An 18,033-nucleotide genomic window follows, 5' to 3' on the forward strand; every position below is an offset into this window, starting at 1 on the left:
AATTTATTGAGCATTCTAGTGGAAGGTTGGAGCTTCTATGGACCAAACATCAACTTTCGTACTACAAATAAAGGGGGCATGGACCTCCAAGGGAATACATGAGTCAATTTGACTCCTTGGTGGAAAAAATATGTATGTAATTGCAATATTTTATTAAAATTACCAAGTCTCTGACATGTGGATGACTAGTAAATATTATTTTCTAGAGGAGTCGTCCAACTAGCAGTTAGCTTGTCGTTATCTGTCCGTTAAAAAAAAAACTTTATAAAAGGCTATCCTCCCTCTAGTAAAAGGTGGTTGTTGAACTATGAGATCATTTATGCCATAATAAAGAAACCATTTTGCAAAATACTTATGTTATTGGGTTGATTATTCTTCTTATCTTTCGCTTTTAATTTGTACTTCACAAAATAATTTGCAGGTTTTATTTGGTTACCATAGTGCGGATATAGCGAGCCATTAAGGGACAGACAATCACATGGAAGGGGGGATCTAGGCCCAAAGCCTTCACTTTGCCCTTACGGATCAAGAAGACATATTCTAGCGTTGAACAAACCCTCTAGGGGGTATCTTCAACAAGAATGTGGAATATAGGTGTTACTATTAATATAGCAGTTGGGGCATCTTAAATGAGTAGATCCTAGTGGGATTGAATTTCTTGCAAGTGTTCCAAACTAATTTGACTGGGAAAATCTCAACCCGACTCATCATTCAATCTTAGTGCTCAAGTAAGAGCTAACAAAGAGAAGGTTGTTATTGCAACATAGCAAAGTGTTAAGTAAAAGGCCAAGGTAAACCTCACTCCATCAACCACCTCATTTATAAAATCCAAAGTTTTTCGCTTTTGTTTATAAGCTAGCTTGCTGCATAAGTTTTATCATATATAGCTAGTAGATCCTTCAGCAAAAGAACAATTATATCTAGATCTAAGCCAAGGAATTAATACATCCTTTTTTAACATAGTTTCCACATATATTTCATGTACGCATTATGTTATTTGTACAGATCTGCAATAAGTTGCACTTGTAGCACAACATTTTCTACATATTTCTTACCACATGGGGTGCATTTTCAAGTATCTTAAACGCACATTATTTTAGCTTTAGATCTGATTTTGCATATTCATTTATTTAATTTGTAACTAAAAGTAATCATTTTCAGCCATCAAAATATTCATATTTCATTGAAATCATTTTCTGAGTTTGCACTTATTACCCCTCTTTCAACAAGGGTACCTATAGATTCATTGCAACATTCTTGAGCACCATTGTAAGCCGAAGGTCACAAGTCAAAAGCCATGTAACAACCACGTGAATTGTGGCCATGGATGCATCTAACCTCCTAGCCAGCTCCACTAGATACCAACTCAATATCTCTCGCCATCCAACCCCAAGAGAGGGATCGAATGCACGAACAACCATACACGGAACAAGTCCTCCATCCTGTGAATGTTGCACCCTGCGCAACTCGTGTCGCCTCATCTCACTAGTCTAGCCAATCCATGTAATCTGCCTAGGTAACACGGCCTCTCTCTCACCAACATGCAGAGGCAGCCCAACAATGTTGCAAGCCCCATCGATGTATGCCTAAAGGGGACTGTCGTCTAAAAGTACGACAACTCTGTTGGCTGCTGATGCACCTGACTGCTCCTCATCGATGGTTGACTCCAAGGATGGTTGCTCATCCTCCTCCACCATGGGCTCAACATGAGCCACTAACTGCCCCTCCACAGATAGCTCATCATGCATAACATCCTCAACAATTAGTTACAAGTAGCTATTGTTTGGAAACTCTGTCTCGACTCTAGATAACTTTGCGCCAGCCGGCACTTTGTCGTTGGATATGTCTCTAAGCACCTCACCAATCTGTTGTGGGCTAGTATCACCTAAAAACTCGGACATGGCCTTGGACACCTCATCAATGGATCCCTCAACAGTGGACAACCCCTGATCCATGGGTGGCACCTCATCAACAAATGGTCCTCTGAGTATATGCTCTACTCTCTCCGCTGGCATGTCAACCGGAGCTATCAATGCGATCTCCAACAAGGGTGACTCATGCATCACACTAGACACGTCGACACGCTCCTCACACTCCTATGTGCCCACAACCTCGTGCTCAACCTCCTCCTCAGGCTCTTGATATCTAAAGCCAAGTCTCCACCAGCAAAACCGCCTCCCAGTCTCACCCTCTACCTATCCCTGCCTTGCCTGCTCCTTTTGAGGGGATCTGGTGCCCTGAATCTGTCGACTTTCCCCACATGGTGTAGATACTTGCACCTCCACGACCTACGCACCCCTAGTGTCTTTGTTGTAAGGATGAGCATGGATTTGGTCTATCACCCTCCCCAACTAGGCCAACCTCTCATCATTCCAGCAGATTCCACCCCAAAATACCTACATACTAAATCTCCCTTGAGCCATGGGTTATCTATGGTTTAAACCATCATTGTGCATAGATGCCCAAATCTTCCATGATCTAGTTGGCTACCCCTAGTTGGCCAAGGTCATGGCTCTGATACCACTGTAATATTCTTAATTAGAAAATAACAGTAAATACCAAAAACATGAACTAGGAACAACAATTAAAATTAAAGTCCAAGCACCCAAATCAAAACACCATAGAACATAAGCAAAATAACTGAGCCATTTTATTAATCAATGGGAATCTAAGAACATAATGAGTAAGTACTAAGAACAATGGAACCTAGGCTTGCTATGCAAACCCCAGGTGAAATCTCATCGACCCAACCACGGAAATGGCTCCAAACTGAAAATGCACACTGCCCAGAAAATCTGCTATAGGCTGCCAAATGGAATTGGAAATTCTGCTCAAAATAATGCATGAAATGCTCTGAAATTACAGCCACGAGCTCCTCTCCTCAAACCCAAAAATACCCAAAAAGGTTTGGCCTATCTCCAAGCCAAAATCAAACCCACAAAGTGATGTAAATTCCCCATCTAACTAACAATTCGCCCTTCTATAAGAATGAAGATTTCAAGCGCAAATATCGCCCTGAAATTTTTTGTAAAATTAGCTAGAGACTCCTCTCAATAAACCCACAAAAACCTAGAAAGGGTTTGGGTTGAATCCAACATGCCCCGGTGACCCCCAAGAAGTGTGTGTGGCTCCAATTGGCTAGGAAAACACCCTGTAGAAAGAATCTTGTTGTAGGAAGCCAAATCAATTCCTGGGAAACCTCCTCCAACCCTTGCAACCACTCATCTGATCTCCTTATCTCTCCTCGCCCAATTCCCACGAAATTTCCCTGCTCTCTATGGATGTGTAGTAGATGTCCAGTGACCCCTGCGCAAGCCCAGATTTTAGACAATTCAGCCCTCCAAAATACAACACTCTCAACCCTACAAAATACCAAGAGGAGACTTGCCCTTCCAATGGATAAATTCTTGCAAAATCTCTGGCCCAATCTCCACTTCCTGCTAGCTCCTCTCAACCCATGAATTCCCTTTCTGCGCCCTAGGAAAAACACGTCCAAGCTGATGAATGATCTGCAAATTAGCTCCTCAAACACCTGGAACAAACTCCCTCTTACTCTCCTTCGGTGACACTCAAAGTTCACTGAAGGTAGAGGTGGAATTCCCACTCGAGAATTCCTTGTGCTAAACAGCACAGGTTGTCTTGGCTAAACAGCACAAGAGAACTTTTGTTCAGAAGTAAGTTGACAAAAGATACAAATGAAGGCCTCTTCTCCTTATTTATAATTGTTGGCCTCCTATTCTCCCTTGGTGGCCCCCACTCTTTCTCTCTCCTAATTCGCACCTCCTCCTCTCTCTCTTTCCTCCAAGAGTGTGAGTTCCCTCCTTGGCTAAATCTCTCTTTCTTGTGGGCCCCACGTTCCACTAGAGCTACAATTTCCCTTTTTCCTCCCAAGTCCCAATGCCAGAATTGCCTCCTTTTCCAAAAATCGTCTCTATTGCAAAAAATCAAAATTGGAGATATTACAATGATTAATTAACAACAATTAATTAAGGAAGGTGAGATTTCTCTAGAAACTCACACAGATCAACTAGAAAATGATCTCAACCATTGATTAAGTTTTAATCTTGGTCGTTGGAGTCACAACTGGAGGTTATAACAAGTCAATGGGTAGATGGAGGAATACACTAGAGATCGATTTCCTTGGGAAATTTGACTTTCCAGAGAGCAGCAGCATTATGCTAGAAGAGTTCGAGCCAGAGAGGGGACACAGAGAGAGAGCGGCATAGACAATGAGTCTGGAGGAACCCTGCTAGTTCCAAAAGTAGCTTGCAGAGAGGCAGAGATATCCACAGAGAGGTTGAAGCAAAGGTTGAGCAGTAGCCTCTAGAGGGCAATTTGATCTTGCTGGAGAGAAGCTCGTTTTTAGTTCCAGAGGCGGGAAAGTTTTTCTATAGTGTCAGAGAGAGCTTCTCAATCAGCAGCAGACAGGACGGCTTGAGTAGCAGTTGTTCCAGGCAGTGTATTTGGCAAGCTACGCAGAGGTGACGCAGGGTCTGCATAGGCCAGTTTGGACGGCTCACTTGGAGCTAGTAATCAGAGCCCAAATTGCTTGTTGGGTGAGGAAAATTCCTAATAATATTTTTGCCTGTGTTTTTCTCCATAGGATTGCCAGATTTCAACATCCAGTAGTACTTAGAATTTCTCATTGCTGCTTAATAATATATTAATAAAAAAACCCTCCGCTGCTGCAACGATTTTCCCACATTGGGTTTTTTCGGGGACTTTTGTCCAAAAATAACGATGTTATACTTTTGTGTGTGTGCCAGTATTTTCTCAATTTCCAGTTTATCTTCTGCAGTATTTTAGTTTGGTGAAAATTGCAGTTGTGAATTTTTCGTTGTTTGTCGTAGCACATAAACTGCTAATTAATTTACAGTTAGAAGAATATTTTCTAGTTGCTACAAGAGTTGAAAAATCCACATCGTATCAAAGCAAAGTTGATCAAACAGGAAGCTCAGAAGTGGAAGGAAGAAATCATCTATATTTATATAGAGTTCCGCAGTTCGATTTCCAGATTTGCGCAAAAGTTGGCTAGGCAATTCAAACTGTTGGGCATAGGATTCGATTTTTCTAGTGCAGGTGGCAAGAAAAAATCGCAAAGCCCAATAACAATTCTAGCAGGCATTAGTGAAGCCGGGAAGTCATTCTGATGAAGCAGGTCAGTATTTTCACTGAGCATATTTTCTTGTTTGGGCACATAGGGTCTTTACAGCAGTTTGCTAGAGAGGGATCAGTGTCAGGTGGAAGAGAAAGTGCACACACAGACAGAGGAACTTCCAGATTTTCATAGAGGGTTTCCAATTCCAATTTTCTAGAGGAGATCCATATTTTTCCAGTTGCAAAAGGTCGTGCGAGTTTGCCAAACTATCCAGTTCGAGTTGTTGGGGTTAAAGTTCGAGTGCCTGTTTTCCAGAAAAGGACATTCAGAAAGGTTGAGCGAGTAGTTCTAGGAAGTAGTTGAAGGCAGAGCGAGGTAGACAAAGTAGTTCTGCGCGTTCCTAAGATGGCCATAGTTGGGCTTCGCAATCAGGATAGGTTGGAGGGAGCCTCCAACTACGTCATCTGGAAGGCTAGGATGTTATTCCTGCTACATGAATTTGGCTTGAAGACCTATGCAGAGAACATTGTGGCAAAACCTACTGATGTAGATCGGAGGAAGGAATTCAAGAAGGAGATGGCCAACACAAAGCAGATGATCCTAGATGGAGTTTGGGACCATATAGTCTCGCATATATCAACCAAGGAGATGTGGGATGCACAACTATACCAGAATCCTTCCGAGTAGCGGAAGATGTTCTTGAAAGAGAAGTTGAGGAACATTAGGATGTATAAGGGTGAAGGCATTGATCCCTTTCTCACCGGAATTCAGGAAATCCGAGATCAGCTTGCAGCCGTAGGAGAAGCGCCTCAAGATACAGAGTTGGTGCGTTTGGCCCTAAACAATGTCTCAGAGGACTGGGAAATCTTCGTCCAAGGCATCTTGGGACGAGATACTCTACCTAGGTGGGACAGGGTATGGTCAAACCTACAACAGGAGGAGATGAGGCGTGCACTAGTGAAGACTCCATAAGCAAAAGCAGCAGTAAGGGATCGAAAGGTGAGGAGGAAGATAATGTGGCCCTTGCATTAAAGGGTCCCAGTCAGGGACAGGGTTCATAGAGGGAGAAGAAGAAAAAGAAGGAACTATCTAAGGTCAAGTGCTTCAGGTGTGGCGAGTTTGGCCACTATAGGACTCGGTGTCCTCAAAGGAAGAAGGACAAGTAGGAGAAGCAGGGCCAGGCGGCAGCGTCTGCAAAGATAGACAAGTTGTCCTCTAGGCTGGAGGAAAACTTCACCATGTTTGCAACTATACTTCTAGGAGTGAGGTGGGGCAATATGGAGTTGTAGTCCCAGAGTCCTGCAAAGATTTGGGTAGGGTCCATTGAGGTGAGCATTGTTGATTTTTGTAGCTTGGGAGGTACTCCAAGCCTTGAGGATCAAGGGTTTGGAAGAATGAACTCCACAAGTAGCCTTATGGGCTTAAAACCCAAGCTTGGGGTTTTGCACCCATCGATGTTGGGGACAAAACCATGAAGATATTTCGACATGTGATGGATGAGGAGGATAGTGCACGTCGAGACGAATCTGACGCATCGAAAATCATCCGATTCTGAGTTGCCGTTGAAGAGTTATGAATTTTGGAAGTTATAAGGGTATTATTGCATGGGCATAAATGTCAAAGTTGTAGGTGAGCTAGCCTAAAGGTGCCAACCAAAAATGGCTTGACATTTTACCCATATAAGTGTATATTTTAGGGAGGAGTTACCTCCATTTGAACACCATCCAAGTGTGAAAATATCACAAGTCTTCTCTAAGGTAGCCGCAAGGAAAAAGAGGCCTAACGAAGAAGGAATAGGAGGGTTGGTTGGGTTTCTTTTCATTAATTGTTTAGGTCAAGTTTGTGCATGAGCTGCCAGTGTAAAAGGAGGGTTTTGTGCCTTGTTTGAAGGGTCTTCTCCTCAAGTATTCTAGTATGAATTCCCTATTCAAGCCCTAGTTGCAACGACATACCTGTAAGTGACATTTGATGGACCCAAAGTCTAGAACAAGAGGGTTGCAAGGGGTGTATTGGACAACGAGCAAGGAGGACTTGTTTATGAACAGAGACCGCAGTCCTAGAAGCACAGATGGCCGAGATTTAGGCATTCTAACAGTGGTTACAGTCTGCCCTAACCAGAGGGTCGAGATTGCAGAGTAAGGTACATGATTCCCAAGACAAGAGTGATAGCAAAGAGGTATGGCTAGTCTTCTTGTTGTGATGTTTCACTAGCGGATGAGTGGATGTCCAAATAGGACAACAGTTTGGTGTATTTGTGTATGGATTTGGCATTGTTCTGGGTCGCAGGGTAGGCTGCTACAGCAACACGTTGTGGAGGTTTGTTGAGAGGGCTGAAAGGGCTAGAGAGACCCTCTCTCCTAGCCGCAAATTTCTTGAGGAGGCCGCAGCACAAACAGCTTGTGCTAAAGGACTATTTTGTGTTGTTGTTCTGGGCAAAGTACAGGAGGGTGTCTTGTGAAGTTTTCCAGGCCAAGTACTGTGCTTAAGGAGCCTTACGTGGATAGCATAAATGGCAGCGCGATTGAAGGAGATACGGTGATTTGGACAGGGACTTAGGGTTGTTGGGGGGGTGCCCTAACCAAACTGCTACATACACAGATCCCAAGGCAAGGTGGCAGTAGCAGGGAGTTGCAGATGTCATCTTGATTAATGATTAGATGCTAGAGGATGAGTGTTCCACAAAAGGACAAATTGAGGAGTCTGTTGGCAGCCAAGAGGAGGGGTCTCCTAGATGATTGGATGTCCTAACTAGAAGCAGATGCTACATCAAGGATTGGTCACTCGTGGTCAATTGAAGGGCAGCGTAAGAGTGACCCAAGTGTGGACATGGATTGGGCATTTATAGTTTGTTGGAGGACAGTGTGATAGTGTTCAAATTGGAGCCCGGTATGCACCATCTTCATGGACTCGGATGGTTGCTAGAGTAGCAAAAGTTGAGCTCAAGGATCTGATCAACCAAAAGCAGTTTGAGAAGCCCTAGACTTGTGTGTGGAGAAAGACATCTACAGCAAAAGATGGGCAATCCTTCAAGCCCATGTTCATTGTGGGAGATGGACATCTTGCAGTGATAGGTGGCAGCCCTCCATGCCCTATGTTGGTCCTCATTGGAGCAGCGCAAGAAGACCATAGTGGGTTGAAGTCCTTGAGTAGCTGAGGAGCAGTAGTGGGCAAATTGAGAGTTGTTCACAAAAGGAGTTGTGAACAACTCGATAAGAGTCTCAATGTGTTGTGCCCTTTATGGACTAAGGCACAACTAGTGAGCAGATTGGATAGTCGAGATTCAATGGCCAAATGGACTTGGAGCATTGATAAAGGTAAGAGCTGCAGATCAGAAGCCAAAGGACCAGGTAGGTACAGGGTACAACTGAGAGGAGTTCAAGGATTCGACTACATCAGCCAGATGATCAAAGTATCTTGTTGAGGGTAGATTAGCAATCGATGAACTAACACCAAGCCCCAGTTTTGTATTCTTGTACTAGTGGATGTATGAGGGCCATTATCCCCGGTACAAGAGCCCTAGGCTGTTGTATTATATGTTTGATTAATATAACAAAGTTGGGTTAAAAAATGTAAAAAGTTGTCCATATTTTGTGCACATGTGATTTACTGTTGTTTATATTCCGTTGTGCAACGCAGTTTCGTTGTGATTCTTGGTTTGGTAGCATTAGAGATTTAAGATTCTATCCAAGACACCAAGATCGTGGAAAAGCAACATGGTATCAGAGCGTGTCTGAGCTACTTTCAGGACAATGAATCAGAAATTGCACAGCGAAGCAACTCAGAGGGAGTTGTGGGTGTCTAGATCATGGAGCAGAGGGTTCAACTGAAGACATGGAGATGTGGTCTTGACTTGCTTGGCAGCGAGATTAGCTGGGAGTTCTAGTGGAGAGTCTGAAGAACAACAATTTGTTGTAGGGAAGATTGTTGATCATGGACTTCCGTTGATTTGCCATGGATGGTTGGGACAGCTCGAGGATTGCTTTGGCATGGATGAGATCAGCATGATCGTGATGGCTTCATGTGGCGGACTACATGTTGGCAGGATAGAGTCTTCATTGGATCGTGATGCTGCATATCCGAGATTGGAGGGATTTGCACGAGTGGTATTTGATCCAAGAGGATGAGTACTTGCAGGACTGAGCCAATGGAGATCGTGTAGGCTCAGAGGGAATCTAGCCTCAGAGGGAGCAACCCTATGGAGGTTTGCGATCTTCAAGTTCAGATGTGATGAGGCAGAGACACTACCGAGATTGTAGGGTTCATTCTACAAAGTATGTTGCAGTGATGGACGCCATATGGGCTAAAGTCGTCGAACGATGAATGTTACTTCCTAGTCTTGGAAGTAACTCCCTCGCTAAGAGGGAGTGTTGATTTTTGTAGCTTGGGAGGTACTCCAAGCCTTGAGGATCGAGGGTTTAGAGGAAGGAGCTCCACAAGTAGCCTTGTGGGATTGAAAACCAAGCTTGGGGTTTTGCACCCATCAATGTTGGGGACAAAACCATGAAGAGATTTCGACATGTGATGGATGTAGGATGATAGAGCGCGTCGAGACGAATCTGACGCATCAAAAATCATCTGATTCTGAGTTGTCGTTGAAGAGTTATGAATTTTTGAAGTTAAGGGTATTATTGCATGGGCATAAATGTCAAAGTTGTAGGTCGGCTAGCCTAAAGGTGCCCCCAAAAAGGGCTTGACGTTTTACCCATAGAAGTGTATATATTGGGGAGGAGTTACCTCCATTTTAACACCATCCAAGTCTAAATATCAAAAGTCTTCTCTGAGGTAGCCGCAGGGAAAAAGAGTCCTAACGAAGGTGAAATAAGAGGGTTGGTTGGGTCTGTTTTCATTAATTGTTTAGGCCGAGTTTGTGCAAGGGTTGTTAGCGTAGAAGGAGGAGGGTTTTGTGCCTTGTTTGAAGGGTCTTCTCCTCAAGTATTCTGGTATGAATTCTTTGTTCAAGCCCTAGTTGCAGCAGCATACCTGTAGGTGACATTTGGAGGACAGAAAGTCTAGAACAAGAGGGTTGTAAGTGGTGTATTGGACAATGAGCAAGGAGGACTTGTTTATGAAGAGAGACCACAGTCCTAGAAGCATAGATGGCCAATATTTAGGACTTGTAACAATGGTTACAGTCTGCCTAACCAGAGGGCCGAGATTGCAGAGGAAGGTACAAGATTCCTAGGACAAGAGTGACAGCAGAGAGATGTGGCTTGTCTTCTTGTTGTGATGTTTCACTAGTGGATGAGTGGATGTGCAAATAGGACAACAGTTTGGTATATTTGTGTATGGATTGGCATTGTTCTGGGCGCAAAGATAGGTTGCTACAGTAGCAAGTTCTGGAGGTTTGTTGAGAGGGACGAGAGGGCTAGAGAGACCCTCTCTCCTAGCCGCAAACTTTTAGAGGAAGCCACAGCACAGACAATGGTATCTTCTTGTGCTAAGGGACTATTTTGTGTTGTTGTTCTGGGCAGAGTACAGGAGGGTGTCTTGTGAAGTTTTCCAAGGCCAAGTACAATGCTTAAGGAGCCTTGTGTGGACAGCATAGATGGCAGCCCAATTGGAGAAGGAGATATAGTGATTTGTGCAGGGATTTAGGGTTGTTAAGTGTGCCCTAACCAGACTGCTACATACACAAATCCCAAGGCAAGGTGGCAACAACAGGGAGTTGCAGATGTCATCTTGATTAATGATTGGATGCTAGAGGATGATTGCCCTAGGAAAGGACAAATTGAGGAGTCTGTTGGCAGCCAAGAGGAGGGGTTTCCTAGATGATTGGATGCCCTAACTAGGTGCAGATGCTACATCAAGGATTGGTCACTCGTGGTTTGTTGGAGGGCATGGTGAAAGTGGATCAAGTGTGGACGTGGATTGGGCATTTATGGTCTACTGGAGGACAGCGTGATAGTGTCCAAGTTTGAGCCCGGTGTGCACCATCTTCATGGACTTAGATGGTTGCTAGAGTGGTAGAAGTCGAGCTCAAGGGTCTGATTAACCAGGAGCAATTTGAGCAGCCTTAGACTTGTGTGTGAAGAAGGACATCTACAGTAGAAAATGGGCAGTCCTTCGAGACTGTGTTCATTGTGGGAGATGGACATCATTGTGGCAGCCCCATTGGAGCAGTGCAGGATGAAGTCCCTGAGTAGTTGAGTAGAAGCAGTAGTGGGCAGATTGAGAGTTGTTCACAAACAAAGTTGTGAACAACTCGACAGGATTCTCGATGTGTTGTGCCCTTGATGGACTAAGGCACAACTAGTGAACAGATTAGATAGTCGAGATCCAGTGGATAGTTGGACATGGAGCATTGATAGAGGTAGGAGCCGCAAATCGGGAGTCGAAGGATTGGGCAGGTACAAAGAACAACTAAGAGGAGCTGAGAGAGTCGAGTACATCAACCAAATGGTCAGAGTATCTTGTTGAGGGTAAATTGGTTGTCGATGGACTAACACCAAGCCCCAGTTTTGTATTCTTGCACTAGTGGATGTATGAGAGCCATTATCCCTGGTACGGGAGCCCTAGATTGTTGTATTATATGTTTGATTAATATAACGAATTTGGGTTAAAAAATGTAAAAAGTTGTCCATATTTTGTGCACATGTGATTTACTTTTGTTTATATTCCGCTATGCAAAGTAGTTTCGTTGTGATTCTTGGTTTGGTAGCAGCCAAGATTTATGATTCTACCCCAGAAACCAAGATCGTGGAAAAACAACAAGCATCATTTGGTGTTTTCTCATGGATCATTACCTTGCTATAGGGGCCCACTATATTCAGTAGCAGAAGGAATCAGTGTCAGTTGATGCAGTCATATTCCAGAGTGACAATCGCAGGCAGGTGCTAAGGAGCGCAAAGTAGTATTGACAACAGAGCAGGAGGCTCAATAACAAAGTCAGCAGCAGCGCAAATTCCCTAGTGGACAGTGTAGAGGCTAGTAGCAGTCAGAGACTCAACAAACAGTTGCAACACAAAGACACGGTCGATTTAGCATTTTGGATGCTTCTCAGTTGTAGTAGTTGCAATAGCAACAACAACAGTTGAGAGGGAGTTGTTGTGCAAATGCAGAGTTGGCAGCAGTATAACAGTGTCAGCAGCGGCATATATGCAACATCAGAGTTGCGCAATGGTTGGTGGGTAGTGACAAGCAGTCACACTGGCCAAACATTAACAACGTGTATGGAGGATGATGCAGAGACAGGGTGTTGTAGCAGTTCAACACTAGAACACCTTCCTCACTAAGAGGGAGTGTTAGTTTTTGTAGCATCGGATGTTGTTCTAGTCTCGACAATTGTCAGAGAGGCTAAGAAACACTAGGACTCCAAAACCTAGAAAAGGTCTCAAGAAAATCCACCTTGAAATTCCTTAATTAAGTTAATTAAGCAATAATTAAATTTTTCCTAAGTCTAACTTAGGGAAAATGATTAATTAACAGCAATTAATTGAGGAAGGTAAGATTTCTCTATGAACTCACACAGATCAATGAGGAAATGATCTCAATCATTGATTAAGTTTTAATCTTGGTAGTTGGAGTCCCAATTAGAGGTTATGAAAAGAAGTCAATGGGTAGATAGAGGAATACACTTGAGATCGATTTCCTTGGGCAGTTTGACTTTCCAAAGAGCAGCCACATTCTGCCGAAGAGTTCGAGCCAGAGAGGGCACGCAAAGACAGAGAGGGGTAGAGACAGTGAGTCCGAAGGAAGTCTTCCAGTTCCAGAGAGTAGCTTGCAGAGAGGCAGAGACATCCACAGAGAGGTTGACGCAAGGGCTGCACAATAGCCTTTAAAGGACAATTCAATCTTGTTGGAGAGAAGGTCGTTTTCACTTCCAAAGACCGGAAAATTTTCCCAATGTCGGAGAGATAATTTCTCAGTCAACAGCAGACAGGACGACTTGAGTAGCGGTTGTTCCAGGATGTGCATTTGGCAGGTTGCATAGAGGTGACACAGGGTCTACGCAAACCAGTTTAGACGGCTCCCTTCGAGTTGGTAGTCAGAGCCTGGATTGCTTGTGGGGTGAGGAAAATTCCTCATAATATTTTTGCCAATATTTTTCTCTCTAGGATTGCCAGATTTCGGCATCCAGTTGTACTTAGAATTTCTCACTGCTGCATTAAAAACCCTCAACTGCTACACCGATTTTCCCACATTGGGTTTTTCCAGGGACTTTTGTCCAAAAATAACGGTGTTATATTTTTTGTGTGTGCCAATGTTTTATCAATTTCCATTTTTTCTTCCACGGTATTTTATTTTGGTGAAAATTGCATTTGTGAATTATTCGTTCTTTGTCATAGCAAATAAATTGCTAATTAATTTAAATTTTACAGTTATAAGAATAATTTCCAGTTGCTGCAATAGTTGAAAATTTCACAGCAAAATCTACATCTAATAGCATAAAATACCTCAAACATCATAGTGCTAGGGTTAGGCTTTGCATCTCTTAAATTAAGAAGGAAAAATATCAATTTTATGCATTTTCCAACAATAATTCTAAGTCTGACGTCTAGGGTTTAGTAGTTATTTTGTGCATTTTCAGCCATTGAAAAGTTGTTTGTAATGTTTTCCCTTGTTTCCTTATCGAATAGCCTTTGATTATTTATTGATTATCATTAATTGTGGGTTTTTTTTATCATTGCTATCATAAATTTGGCTTGTTGTAAATTCCCTTTAGTATAAAGGCTAATTTATAACAGCAATCATTTAATTAAAGTAGCAAGCGTTTGGAATCTATTTCAGCAACTCCATAACTTATCTCAACCCTCCAAACTTAGTCATAGGTTCTTTGAACTCACAACCTCCTTTCACTTGGAGCCTTGCCTTACTGAATATTATTTTAGGGTGTCTAATCAACAAAGTCCTGAGAAGGCATTTACCCTCGAAAGCCTCCCCTGTGGAGATGATCTCCATCCACAACACAATAGGGGAATAGCCACTAAGGTGACAGTGGTGGCTGATCTCATTATTGCCCTTAACCTAGAGTGCCTAGCGAGCCTTTGCATTGGACTACTATATTTTGCGGTAACATTTTTGGCATCGTTGTCAGGGAGGAGTTGAGTCCTTCTCCTCGTGATTTGAGTCTATGCTTCAATTTCATTTGATGAGAATACCCCAAAACAAAGCTTAGAATTGCTCATTTGGCGACTTCATCGGAAGAACGAAACCAAGTTCTTCATTGATCTTCAAAGATTTTATGCTTATAGGGTGAAGCAAAAATTCCATCTTAGGCTTGGTTCTCTTTCCCTCAAGCTAAAAATCATACAAACATACATGAACTTGTTCTAGATGGCTTAAAGGCAAATCATCTTACTTTTCTTATTTAAAACCCTAGATGTCCCTTATTTTCTATCTTAGTTATGGTTGAAAATCACTTACAGAGATATAAAATTGTAGTTTTAAATCTGATTTTGGCACCTTAAAATATCTCACATACAGATTTTTGGAACTACAAGTCCTAGGCCTAGAGCACCTAGACATCTTGCTCTATTTGAACTAGTTTGGCATTGTCATGTTTCTTGTGAAAAAACATTACTAAAAATTAGTTATAAATCTGGAATTTACTCTTTGCAATATCATTTACGGAGATCTAGCCTTGAAGCCCAAGAATTTAGGCCCTAAACCCTAGACATCCTCTGCAGTTGTGCCCTAGTTTCATGCTTGTTTCATTTGTATTAAGGGAATTTGATAAGTTGGATTCAAAATCTAAAAATTCACTTAGAAATAATATCTTCAACCAGAATTGGATTGACTTATATGTTTAACTGGAAAAAGTAAATTCATTTGGTAAAACTCTTAAGTCGATTTGCTATACTAGCCTAGTTTGACACTTGTAATATCTTCAATAAGTGGGTTGTCCATAGATCCCCTTTTGTATGGAAATTTTTGTATTGTTTATCTTTAAAACAAACTTAGAAGTGATCTCTTATCTTTCATAAGCAAGTGTCTTGAGTTTCAAGAAATTACATTGAATATACTTGCTTTTATTTAGCCTTGTTTCGCATTGGTTAATCTTCAAGGCTAGTTGGAAATCTAGTTTGAAGTTGTGAGTTAAAGAACAGTTATCGTAATCATTAAATCAAATAATAAAAGCATCACTAAAATCTCTGTTTTTGCTTCGACTACACACTATAACACATTGAACTTAATTGACCTTAGGGAAGCCCCCCTCCCCTTGACTAGGAATCGTCGTTAATCTAAAGTGAGAAAGGCAAATCCACTTAGGTGGCAATGGTGGCTTACCTATAGTTGCCCTTGGGGTTTCATCCTCGTGATTAGGACATTTGCACCTAGTGAGAACCTAGGAGGTAATGGAAAGATTCTTGTGAGATACTACAATTTACTTTTGCGAAGAAAATGTTGGTTATTGTGATCTAAACTCATCTTATTTTTGTTCATATCTTGTGTTAGAGACATGACAAGGGAAAAGCACTAGCCTTCCTCTTTCCTCTTCATATACATTTGTACTTTATTTCCTTGTCTTGGAGGTGCTAAGCTTTCTTGAAGCTTTTGGAGCATCTTAAATACTAGGGTTAGGGTTTCATCCATTGGAGACTTGGAGATTATGGTTTGTGAGGAAACCTTAGGTATACCTATTGATGCCACCATATAAGTAGTTAAAGTCATTGTAGCATTGCACTCTTTTGTACGGTGGCACCTTGTTTTTTGGACTTTCATGCCACCATACAGATGGTTAACCTATAGCATCCCACTTTTTGTATGGTGGCAATTGGATTTTTGGACTTTCATGCCACCTACCACTGGTTTTTGGGCTTTCATGCAACCATATAAATTGTTAATGTAGTCATAGCATCCCACCTTTTTGTATTGTGGCACTCTATAATTTTGAAGGTTGCATGTGGCACTTTGGTTTTTGGACTTTCATGCCATCTGCTACTTGCTTTAGTTTCTGGACTTTACTGCCACCATATAAATAGTTAATGTCATCGTAACATCCCAATTTTTTGTATAGGGGCTTTTTGTTGGCCCCTCATAGCATCCCAAATTTTTATATGGAAGCAATTTGGCTTTTGGACTTTCATGCCACCATCCAAATCCTACTTTTTTATATGGTAGCACTTTGTTTTCTGGACTTTCATGTTACCATCCAAATAGTTAACATATCATCCCACTTTCTGTACGGTGGCAATTTGATTTTGGATTTTCATTTCACGGTCTTCACAGTTACCGTGTAGCCCGTTGGAACATCCCCACTTTATGTGTGGAAACGTTGTAGATATTGTGCCCTATTGATTTCAAAAATTATAAGCCATATACTAGGGATGAAAAAAGCAAACAGCAGCAGTAGAACAGTATTGGAACGTCTATCTGATCTTTCGAAGTCATATCCATTAACGCTCCCGCTATTATTATTCACGACCTGCGATAATTTAGGGCAAGATCGTGAAAAGAAACTATGACAATAATATTTCTAGAAAACAATCCTCCAACCCAAAAAAACAACGTTCTAAAATAACTTGTTAATTATCATTCATAACAACATATTATTAGCCATAGATGTTATCATTATCTATCCACCTAAGATCGAGATCAACATGTAACCACCTTACCATAAACAAAATCTCTAAACTAGCTAAAGGCAATTTCATTTTTATGTAAACTCCGACAATAGAAATATAGCCTAACAAAACATTCCCTTCCAAAGAAGATGAGGAAATTCTGAAAAATGTAGCTGCATGCAACATTTGTTGCGAATGCCATTAACATATTAGTAGAATGAAGATTGCCTAACAAGATGGAATTAAATTAAATATAGCCACACCCTACATTGATGCTTACCTCAGCAGCTCGCAAGATAGCTACCTGACTAACCTACTTAAATTTCTAACCTCGATTCTCGATTTTTAATGCAGGGAAATAAGATCTGACTACAGATGCAGCACTGACCCTTAGAAGTTATTTTAGAAGGATTGATCGAAACCTTATCGGGTTGAGCATGGGAGGACCAAATCCAACCCTTGTTATAGGGGTTGAGCACGACCTTAACAGACAGGACTTTCACATTTAGGACCAACCCTCATTTCATGACCAAATAAAGCCTTTCCGGACCTTATTGTCGAAGGGCTAATCTATCGGGGATTTTTACTTTGCCATTGCCAATATAATGTCCAACATAAGAAAGGGGAGCCAGCAATCAATTCTGATCAAGTAATCGATTTCGCTTTAGGGCAAGAAAAAACCCACTTCCTCCAAATCTGTTGTCGGTGGGAAACTTGCCATGGCAAAGTAACCATTAATTAGCAAATTCTGACATCTTTCATCTGCAGTGATAGAAATCTGTGAAGGTTATGAACTAATCATAGCAGGGGGTATCCATAAATTATGTGTCTGTATTCGCGCTTCTGGTAAATGGCCCCTTCGCTTGCAAAAAAATTAGAGAGCATGGATGGATTTAGGCATGTTACGCGCGTATCGTGTGTTAATTAAATCTAAACGGAGGAAAGAGTGAATAATCGTACATGGGGCGTGTCAATGTGTTTGTAAAGAGACCATTCGGAGCTGCAGTCGTGCTCTTCGCAGCTGTGATTGTGCAGACAGGCCATCGCTTTCACCGCTCACTTTCTCGAAACTACGAACGCTATCCTCTCACTGCTCACTTTCAAAACTACAAATGCTATCGATGCACATGACACGTTAGATTTGCTCTTCTCTTGGTTCTCTTTTATATATATCGTTTCGCGGCAGGGAAATAGGGGAGAAAAGGCGCGAAGGTGGCTGTGTCAATTATGGATGTAAGGGAGTGTAGCATGGCTAAAGGCGGTGTATTAGTTGTGAGTACCCCGGTGATGGCAATATGCACATGTTGCTTGATGTAATGAACATAAATCATATTGAATATTATATAGATTTATATATTTCGGTATGTGTTGTGGTTAATGAAATGATATTTTAAGGTTTACCAAATTAAAAATAGTTTATGAGATTATTAG

The 18,033-nt window shown here is 41.9% G+C and overlaps 1 protein-coding gene across 6 annotated transcripts in view; it reads right to left on the minus strand.

The window, feature by feature from the left end:
• Positions 1-17,787, minus strand: part of LOC149156945 (uncharacterized) — a 413,330-nt gene extending 395,543 nt beyond the window's left edge. For 3 of the 6 annotated variants that reach the window (XM_089438885.1, XM_089438886.1, XM_089438882.1), the window contains exon 1: positions 17,563-17,764. In XM_089438885.1, the coding sequence (XP_089295011.1) occupies positions 17,563-17,646 (84 nt within the window). In that variant the 5' untranslated portion in view covers positions 17,647-17,764. Of the gene's footprint in view, positions 1-17,287; positions 17,516-17,562 lie in introns of those variants that run through there. The other 3 variants (XM_089438884.1, XM_089438887.1, XM_089438883.1) reach the window with 3 other exon arrangements.
• Positions 17,788-18,033: the final 246 nt, after the last annotated feature.

This window comes from Pinus tabuliformis, chromosome 9 (genome assembly GCF_031772625.1).
Source record: "Pinus tabuliformis cultivar Carrire ecotype Pingquan chromosome 9, CPIR1, whole genome shotgun sequence".
Lineage (NCBI taxonomy): Eukaryota > Viridiplantae > Streptophyta > Pinopsida > Pinales > Pinaceae > Pinus > Pinus tabuliformis.